General features: G+C 41.8%; 1 protein-coding gene across 1 annotated transcript; it reads right to left on the bottom strand.

The window, feature by feature from the left end:
* Positions 1-7,082: 7,082 nt before the first annotated feature.
* On the bottom strand, positions 7,083-9,600 carry marcksl1b (MARCKS-like 1b). Its single transcript, XM_080863883.1, has 2 exons — positions 9,289-9,600; positions 7,083-8,315 (listed from the first exon to the last, which is right to left on the bottom strand). The coding sequence occupies exons 1-2, from the start codon at positions 9,373-9,375 to the stop codon at positions 7,764-7,766; spliced, it is 639 nt and encodes a 212-aa protein (XP_080720009.1). The 5' UTR covers positions 9,376-9,600; the 3' UTR covers positions 7,083-7,763.
* Between the last annotated feature and the right edge of the window lie 736 nt (positions 9,601-10,336).

Raw genomic sequence — 10,336 nt, 5'->3', positions numbered from 1 at the left:
ATTATTTGCAATCGCCATATTGACTATATGGGTTTCTTGGTCTGCAGTGAACATGCTTCCTCTGCCCCAGCATCTGGTCGTCTAGCTAGCAATTCTGTAAAGTAACAATTTCAGTATTTTTACATCAATGGTATTGTTGTGTTTCTCATTGGCATATGGCAGTGCTACAAATCTTAGTGCAAAGTGACTGTACTAACCGATTCTCAAAATGTCCTTATGATGCTTGCTACAGTGTAGTGGCTCGAGTTAGGCTGGACCCGTTGGCCAGCTTCCCTCAGGGTCATTCCACAGTTGATTACATGGTCCACTATTGTAGCTCTGATGTCATCAGCAATTCTATTTCTTACTCTTCTTACCCTTCCTATCCCCCCTCCTCATCTTCCTCTCCCCCCTCCTCGTCCTCCTCTTGCTCCTCCTTGTCCTTGTCGTCCTCTTCATCCTACTTCTTCACGTCCTCTTCCTCAGCCTCCTCTACTTCTCACTCTTTCCTGCTCCCTCCATTGTACTCCACACACAGAGCTTACCTGTATTATAGTGCTTGGGCTGATTGCAAAGTGAACTAATTATCTAAAAAAGTTTTCACATGTGACAGTGTGCCAGACAGTTGGCAAAATAGTGTAAATAATGGCCGTAAATGTGTATAGTTTTGCTAGGAATGCGTTGATCATTTGGAAATTGAGTGTAAAGCAGTGAGTTGTGTTTACAGTTCTGCAAAAAGAGTGCTGTGCAGTGGATTGTAGCTACAGGTTTGCAAAGTGTGTATTACAAAATGGCAAACTGAGTGCAAAGCAGTGTTTGTGCTTTTAGTTTTTCAAACTCAGTGAGTGGTTTTGCTATAAGTATTAATGGTTTTAGAAATTGTGCTATAAGAATCACAGTTAGGGTTTACAGTTTTTTCTGATTGCTTAAACCCTAACTGTGATTCCTGTAGCACAATCTCTAAAACTATTCAGACTTATAGCAAAACCACTCACTGAGTTTGCAAAACTAAAAGCACAAAAACTGCTTTGCACTCAGTTTGCAATTTTGTAACACACACTTTGCAAAACTGTAGGCACAATTCACTGCACAACACTCAATTACCAAATTTCCAACACACTCCTAGCAAAAGTATACACATGTATGGCTATCATTAACACTAATTTGCCAACTGTCTGGCACACTTTCACATGTGAAAACTTTTTTAGATAATTAGTTCACTTTGCAATCAGCCTAAGCACTATAATACAGGTAAGCTGTGTGTGCGGAGTACAATGGAGGGAGCAGAAAGAGTGAGAAGTAGAGGAGGCCGAGGAAGAGGACGTGGAGGTGAAGAAGTAGGATGAAGAGGACGACAAGGACAAGGAGGAGCAAGAGGAAGACGAGGAGGGGGGAGAGGAAGGGTAGGAAGAGTAAGAAATAGAATTGCTGATGACATCAGAGCTACAATAGTGGACCATGTAATCAACCGTGGAATGACCCTGAGGGTAGCTGGCCAACGGGTCCAGCCTAACTCGAGCCACTACACTGTAGCAAGCACCATAAGGACATTTTGAAATGAGAATCAGTGAGTACAGTCACTTCGCACTAAGATCTGTAGCACTGCCATATGCCAATGAGAAACACACCAATACCATTGATGTAAAAATACTGAAATTGTACTTTACAGAATTGCTAGATGACCAGATGCTGGGGGCAGAGGAAGCATGTTCACTGCAGACCAAGTAACCCATAGAGTCATTATGGCGGTTGCAAATAATCCTATACTTGGAAATAAACACTTGTGGTTGTTTTGATGTGTTTGAATAAACAGTAGTACTTGAAGTTTGGATCCCTCTATGCTTATGGATCTATGACAGAAGTATGAGCTCAAACTGACATAGCCTACCTTGTGCACAGAGAAAGCAAAAGCCAGATGTGTTTTGTATTCATACCATCAGTGTGCAGTTGGCGCATTGTGTGCTTAGTAGATGATGGCTTGTGTGTACTGTTTGATACGGAAACACCATTTTTACGAAGGTGTGAAGAGTTAATCTAGCTGTGTTTGCTTTTGCAAGAGAACTACAATGTTTTGATGATTGGGTGACAGGTTTTCTTATTTGTGTGAAGAGTTTTGCAAAATTAGCCAATAGTTACAAAAAATGTGCTTAAGCAATCAGAAAAAACTGTAAGCATTCAGAAAAAACTGTAATAACAAACTCAATGACGAAACCTGAAGCAGATTAGGATTTGAGACTGGCCACCAGATGGCGGTGTGCGCTCATTTGTGTTTGGCTTGAACTTCCCAAATCTCTGCATAGCCTGTCAGTGCTGAATGAAAAATGCAGCAGCTTTGAAGTGATCAGTCACAGTATCTCACCTACATCACGCAGTGCAAACAGAACAACGATGTACAGAACAAACCAAACAATGGAGAGGTGAACTCCGTGTGGAGCAGTCATCAATAATTTGTAGCTCACTGTATCTTCCGTGCCCGTGCACAGTGTAGGTAGATGTGGATGGTTTACACAATTAAGTGCGCTTCTTCTGCCATTATTTTATGCACACTTCTGTCTATTAGTAAGAAAATGTCTGCTGTCGAAGTTTAATAATTGAAATCTACAAGACGCACGGCGCCTCGTCAGCTGGGAGTTTCGGCTTTTTTTCAATAACTCAGAATTGTTTGAAGGCTGGAACCAAATGTAGCTCAGATCTCAACTCATCAAATCAGCATGTGAACTAGGTCAGATCACCCAGAGCAGGGCTGATGTGCTCAGCTTGCCATGTTCAGGAGGGTGGTTGCCTTGTTGCCTTCCTTCTAATGGAAGGAACACTGTGAATGTGAAGGGGACGGGGGGGACGGGGGGGACGGGGGGGACGGGGGGGGTGGATGTAGCTGTAGTGATCTCAGGGCCACGGGACTAATTGAGGAGCCAGGGGTCAGCGGACTCCCACTAGAATGTCAAGAGTGCTCAATTATCTTAGAACCTTGGGCCATGTGGGATTTCCTTATCAATGAGAATAGAAATAGTGGGCTTTGGTTTTTTAATGAGCTGTGGACCATCATACTATGATGAGACACATGTGTTTTGGGTTTTTTTCTTTGTTTTTTTAACCCACTGAGATGTCTCCAGTCGTTTTCCATTAGTGGAAAACACAAAGTCAATACAGCCTCGGGCTGCAAGTTATATGTAACCAGACATTGTTAAAATTTATATTACATTTTACATTTTTAGCTATTTATAAATAATTTGGCATGACAGTTGGATGTATTAAGCCAAATATAATGCAAGTAAACCAGTCCTGTTTTATATGTTTTTTTTTTTTAATATTACAGGTGTCCTACGATACAGAGTGGGCCATTTATATGGATACACCGGAATAAAATGGGAATGGTTGGTGATATTAAAGTCCTGTTTGTGGCACATTAGTAAATGTGAGGGGGCAAACTCCTCCACATGGATGGTGACCATGGTGGCCATTTAGAAGTCGGCCATCTTGGATCCAACTTTTGTTTTTTCAATAGGAAGAGGTCCATGTGACACATCAAACTTATTGGTAATGTCACAAGAAAAACAATGGTGTGCTTGGTTTCAACGTAACTTTATTCTTTCATGAGTTATTTACAAGTTTCTCTTTGTTCACACCCATTGACATGTCGAAGAGGTTAACACGTGAGGAGCGGATCGAAATTGTGTTGATATCTGATGAACGCATTGCAGCAGATTTTAATGCAAGACATCCTACGAGACCACCCATCTCCCATGCTACAATTAGCAAACTGCTTGCTAAGGTTCGTGAAACTGCTTCAGTGTTGGATTTGCCAAAATGTGGACGCAAGAAAACTGTCACTAATGAAGAAACATCAGTGTCTGTCTTAGCTTCATTCAGCAAGAGCCCACACTAGCACTCACCGCATGTCACTGGAGAGTGGAACATCCCTTCGGTGGATATTAGCTACTCACAAATGGCACCCTTACAAACTCCAGCTACTGCAGCATCTCAACAAGGATGACCCAGATCGGCGCACAGAATTTGCAGAATGGGCAAAACAAAAATTGGAACAGGACCCTCAGTTCACGCAGAAGATTTTGTTCAGTGATGAGGCAAACTTTTATGTGAATGGTGAAGTTAACAAACAAAACCACCGCTATTGGTCTGATGCTAACCCACATTGGATGGATCCCTCCAAGACTGTTGGAACAACAAAAGTGATGGTTTGGTGTGGTATATGGGGTACAACGATAGTGGGTCCATTCTTCATCAATGGAAACCTCAAGGCCAATGGATATTTGAAATTGCTACATGATGATGTGATTCCCTCTTTATGTACTGAAGCCAGCACGTTCCCTGAGTTTTTCCAGCAAGATGGTGCACCACCACATTATGGGTGCCAGGTCCGAGCATTCCTAGATGAATAGTTTCCTGGAAAGTGGATTGGTCGTCGTGGGCCAGTTGAATGGCCCCCAAGGTCTCCCGATCTGACCCCCTTAGACTTTTATCTTTGGGGTCATCTGAAGGCAATCCTCTATGGTGTGAAGATACGAGATGTGCAGCACCTGAAACTACGGAAAGTTAATGCCTGTGCTGGCATTTCTCCTGCGGTGTTGCTATCAGTGTGTGAAGAGTGGGAGAAGAGGGTTGCATTTACAATCCAACACAATGGGCAGCACATTGAACACATTTTATATGTGGTCAGAAACTTGTAAATAACTCATGAAAGAATAAAGTTACGTTGAAACCAAGCACACCATTGTTTTTCTTGTGACATTACCAATAAGTTTGATGTGTCGCATGGCCCTCTTCCTATTGAAAAAACAAAAGTTGGATCCAAGATGGCTGACCACCCATCTTGAGAAGTTTGCCCCCTCACATATACTAATGTGCCACAAACAGGACTTTAATATCACCAACCATTCCCATTTTATTCCGGTGTATCAATATAAATGGCCCATCCTGTAGTTCATACTTGTGTATTAATTCAATTTAATTCAGTTTTATTTATACAACAACAAATCACAACAACAGTTGCCTTAAGGTGCTTTATATTGTAAGGTAATATTTCTCTCTACAATATCTGATAGAAAACCCCAACAATCAGATGACCTTCTATGAGCAACCACTTGGCGACAGTGGGAAGGAAAAACTCCCTTTTGATCATTATTACTTAATTATGTATTAGTAGAATAAATCTTTACCTGTTCAGATTTACTGGGTTGTATCTGATTACAAGTATACATCTAGAAAAAAAAAACATTCCCAATGGAATAACAACAGCAAAGTTCTCCCTGGAAAGCCATCTTGTAATGCCTCCTAGCACTTTTGAAATGTTAACCTTTGTTCAGATGGTTGTCTTGATATAAACAGGGGTGCACATAGGTGGTCAAAATAAAAGACGCGCACCAGTTAAGAAGTTGGAATGCGCGTTTGTGCACATAAGATGTTCTGGAGAAGGACAGACATTTGTTCAGAACTCTTAAAGATGTCGAAGAAGCAAGCTCCGTAAGCAATTACTTTGGTGTTCCTCCACCGCAAAAGAAGCGCGTATTCCAGGAGGAATATAAACACAATGCACACACAGTGTCAGCGTATAAATGTTATTATAAAAATTAACAGAAAGTTTGCAGACTTTACCCTGTAAGAAAGCTTTTAAAGGCTTAGTTTTACCTTTTTAACATCTTAAATTTTGTGAAATTTCATGGAAATCTGGAATTCTGCAAAAGCAAGAGTTCTTCCATAGATTTAGATGAGAAGGCCGAATCTATAAATAGCATGAAGTCCTTCATGTGGTCAGAGTAGTACCAAAATAGTCAATTTTGCTCTACAAGGGCCTGATATCCACTTATGAGAACATTATAATGCTACTGTTCTATCAAAATTTTAAATGAATATCTTCATATATGGCTCTCATTTTTCTTAGAAACAAAAATTAGGTAAAATAAAAAAATCTGGTAATTCTTTGTTTTTACATTCATCAGGTCCCAATCAGCCCAAATATCAAAGAGAAATTAAAAATGCATGCTGTGGATGAGTTTGGGTCTTAGGAGGTTAAATCTGTCACTAGAGCCACCTGACGTTAACCCATTAATTACTTTGTATTTATACAAACACACAAAACAAGTATAAAATGCTGACTAAAGCTCGATTCAGACTTCTGCAGGAAATCTACATCCTTACTTACAACATAACTGGAAACCCCTCTTAACCCTGCCATGCCACTGAAGTCGTTGCGGGCTGCATCGACGTGATCTTTAGTTACATTTAACATTACAGGAGGTGCACTTTAGGTTATGTCAAAGGTTACAGTGTAGCGTTAAAAGCTATTTCCAGTTACAAAGTAAGTCCCATTCAAGCATAATTCACGCATAAGAGATAATGTTACAGTGGTGACTAATGAAAGTGGTTATACCAAACCACAGACCGTGTAGTAACACTGCTCTACGTGTGGAAGAGTGGGTACATTATTTCTAGATTCTAAAACTTGAGATACTATCACTTTAATAAATTTTGAGGTCAAACCTGGAGGGAACAGCACAGCGGCTGCATTTATTTATTCTTGGTGCTTTCGTAGAGAAATTTGGTACTCGAAGAACTCTGAACGAAATCTTTGCAACAAAGTTACAGTTTTCTATACATTACTGACCAAAGAAGATTTGTAATAACTTTCCTTCGGGATTAATAAAGTATTCTGATTCTGATTAACTGCCCAGAGATTACGTCCAAGTGGAAAGGTTTGCTTCTTTAAGGACTTATTTGTGTAATGGCGTTTATGTGTGTTGCTCGAATTCCTGTTGCTTGACTACTGCGAGTGGACGCCTGTTTACTCGTTAAAAATGTGATAATGTGGTAGACACGCTCAAGAGATTCTAAGTCAACTGTACCGTGGCAAGAGCAGTGCATGATGGAAATAAGCATGAAGACACATAAACAGGCAGGTAACCAACATTTATTTACCATTATCAACTTTACAATAAAACCAGTAACATCTGTCAACATTAGCAAAATAAAGAACAGAAATCAATCCAATTTATTTACAGAGACAAAGCAGATTCAGGCTCACACAAGACAGATAAACAACTCTGCTTCATATCAAACTGCAACAGTGAACATAGCAAGCTTAAGTGTTCTTTTTTTTTTTCATAGTAAGGTAAAAATCAAAGTCGTCTATCTTTTTTTTTTCTTTGAACAAACAAGACATAGCTTCTCTGAATCTTTAAGATGGTTCTCTATAATACACCACAAAATACTTCAAATTTGGGTTAAAATATAGGAATGTAAAAAGTTGGCAAGTCTTTTCTGATTTCTTTTTCTTCTATTTAACAGTCATTTCAAGTGGTTGTGGTGTCCTAGTATCTTATCTAGCGTCGTTCCTTCGGCAGGAGGCATCTTGAGCTGTGGATTTTTAAGGGAAAAGATGCTTCGACCTCCAATCATCATCCATCGTTACTTCATGGTGTCATTTGCCGGCCAGCTAGCCATTAAAAATCCCCCCAACCCCCCCCCCCCCCTCCCCACGCACAGCGACCAAACCCGCAGCCTAAAACTCAGTCCAGGTTCAGATGTCGAGCAGTAACCAGGAAAGTGATCTAGTGAATCTAGTCTGTCGTCTTGTTATCATGACGAAAAAAGTGGCACGTCGAAGGAGTCTCTCACATACATGTGTATATATTTACATATACATATATCCATATACATATGTATACATATACACATATATATAAATATATATATATATATATACTCTTAATTTTCTCTCTCTCTCTTGAAAAACAGTTCACCCAGTTCATTGTGAGCTAAACGTACAATCACTCTTTCTTTTCAGACGGAGCGGGGGTCGAGCTGCTCTCCTCTGTCGGTTTCGTGGCCTCGGGGGCAGGAGCAGCTGCCTCTTTGGCCTCCTCCTTGGGGACCTCCTCCTTAGCTGGCCCCTCCTCCACCTTCGGAGCCTCAGCGGCAGAGGCGGCGTCGGCGTCAGCAGCCTCCTCCTTCACCTCCTCTTTCTTCTCCTCGGCAGGAGCAGCGGCTCCATTCTCAGCAGGCTTCTCCTCAGAGGGGGCAGCGGCAGCCGCTTCCTCTTTCACAGCCTCGCTCTTCTTGCTCTTCTTGATGTTCAGTTTGAAGTTGAAGGGCTTCTTCAAGGAGAACTTCTTCTTCTTCTTCTCTTTGGTGCTTTCTTTGGCCGCAGCCTCGCCCTCCGGTTTTGCAGCCTCTCCGTCTGCAGCAGGCGCCGGTTCGATAGTGTCACCTCCCGCACTGGCTTCAGGCTCCTTGGCGGCCTCCGCGGAGCCGTTGGTAGCTGCAGCATCCCCATCGGGCTTTGTAGAGACATCGCCATTGGTCTTCACGTGACCGTTCTCCTGTAAAAAGGGTTACAAAAAAAAGAAGAAAAAAAAGACACAAAATAAGTCAGCTTTCTATCAAGTCTTGTGTTTTTTAATTAAAAAACAAACATAAAATACAAACAAGAACAACTGCTGTTGGGGAGGTCTCGTATCTTTGCCGAGCATCGTTGCGCTCATCAATTAACCACCATGTCGTCTGGCTCAAGAGGCGACGCCTTGCAGTACCCTAATCAGGCGATAGGCGGCGGCAGCGTCTCACAGACCGCCCGGGTTGCCAGACAGACGGGCTCAACAAAGACGAGGCTGAAGCTCATCGATGGACGAATGAAAACACCTTCATTTGTTATTTTTTGTTTACCAAAGAAAAATGTGATAATTTTCAAGGGGAAAAACATTTAAAACTCCGAAGAATTTTTTTTATTCATGAACCCCCCCCCCCCCCCCCCCCAAAGACTATTTGGTAAGAGTGACGGAAAATCGTTGTTTTGAATATTAGTGACATTTGACATCTCATTAATGACTAATTTTACTTACATTACGTTTTGGAAAGTACCAATTTGCAAGATTTGCGGTGAGACGGCAACAGGGCTCTTTTCAGGGAGGAGTAGTAGACTGCCTACGTGCGAGCAAGCCGCCCCCTCCCCCTTTTGTGACTGGCACTGTCAAAAAGCGTTCTCGGTTCGACCTCAGTGACAAATAAACACATACTTACTTGAAACTGGGAAAACCGTGACAAATAACAGCCCCCCTCCCCGCGGACTGATATGTTTTTGGGGGGAGCTCTGTGAACACCCGTCTGAGCACAAGATGCTACAAAGCCCCACCTGACTTACCCCAAAATGTCCTCACATTCAAGTTTAATCGATTCATCGTTAGCCAAATCCGCTATATGCGAGGTTTTCGTGTGAGAAACTCAACTTTTATCAATTTATTATGCCATCCTTCTGTGATAAAGTAGTCATACGGAGCAACTAGATGGTATATTTACCTGTCCGTTGGTTTTGGCAGCTGCAGCATCAGCGGCAGCAGCGTTTGCCTCCGCGGCCACCTCTCCCTTGGATGCCTGGGATCCCATTGTCTTCGGTGAGTAGCGGTCTTCTAAAGCAAATTAAAAAGAAAAACTAAAAAAGGCGCGTTTTAAGTTAATCCAACTCCAGAGCGAGTTACGTATCCAGCGGTGAAACCGTGAAAAGTGTGTGTGTTTTTAATTTTTTTTCTTCAAACAGCAGCTACTCCCCTTCGGTTGTTCCCGTTGTCTGACTTGCCACCCCGATAGAGAGAGACCCTCTAAACTCGAAGCTCGCTGAACGCAACGCTTCAACATACAGCAGGTTCAGGGCACCACCCGTGGGCGGATCCTGTTCATGAACGGCCAATCATCGTCTGCTCCAGCCCGACTTTGTCCAATCACCTCTGACTCCCTAATTGTCCCCGCCCCTCTAGTGGACCCCCAGCAATGAAATCAATTCAGCCTTACTAAATGCAGTGTTTTATAGGCATGAAACTAAAAAAACAATGCTGACATAGCATAAAGATAAGAGAAAAGTCTCCCACACAAAAGTAGTTTCCTTCCTTGTAGTGAGTATTACTGTATGAGTGTGTTTGCTTACCTCAATTCACATGATGGCTGATAATTCAGAGGGAAGATATGGAGCACATAGCTTCATAGAACATCTAGGTGATTACCAGATGAGAGTGAGGTATATTTATAGTAAACATTAAACCACTTATTTGGATGTGTGTGCGGGCTTTAATAGCATTGCACCTGATACACTCAGTCATAGCATAAATTGAACCTAAAGTTGCTTTGATCAAGAAATCAGCAGTGAGAAATAATGAACACGGTATAACAACTCTATTCACTGTAGCAGTTTATTTACACAGGATGCACAAGCACCCTTAGGGCTGCAACTAGTTCTTTTGAGTTATTAATTGACTGTTAGATCCTTTCCTCAAAGTGCCAAAAAAAAGAAGAAGTGAAAACTGCTCTAAAAAGTAGAAAGACAACCCTTTTTACCTAGATTTATTTTCCTTTC

Source organism: Rhamphochromis sp. 'chilingali', assembly GCF_963969265.1.
Source record: "Rhamphochromis sp. 'chilingali' genome assembly, chromosome: 17".
Taxonomy (NCBI): domain Eukaryota; kingdom Metazoa; phylum Chordata; class Actinopteri; order Cichliformes; family Cichlidae; genus Rhamphochromis; species Rhamphochromis sp. 'chilingali'.
This window is presented reverse-complemented; position numbering and strand designations above follow the sequence as displayed.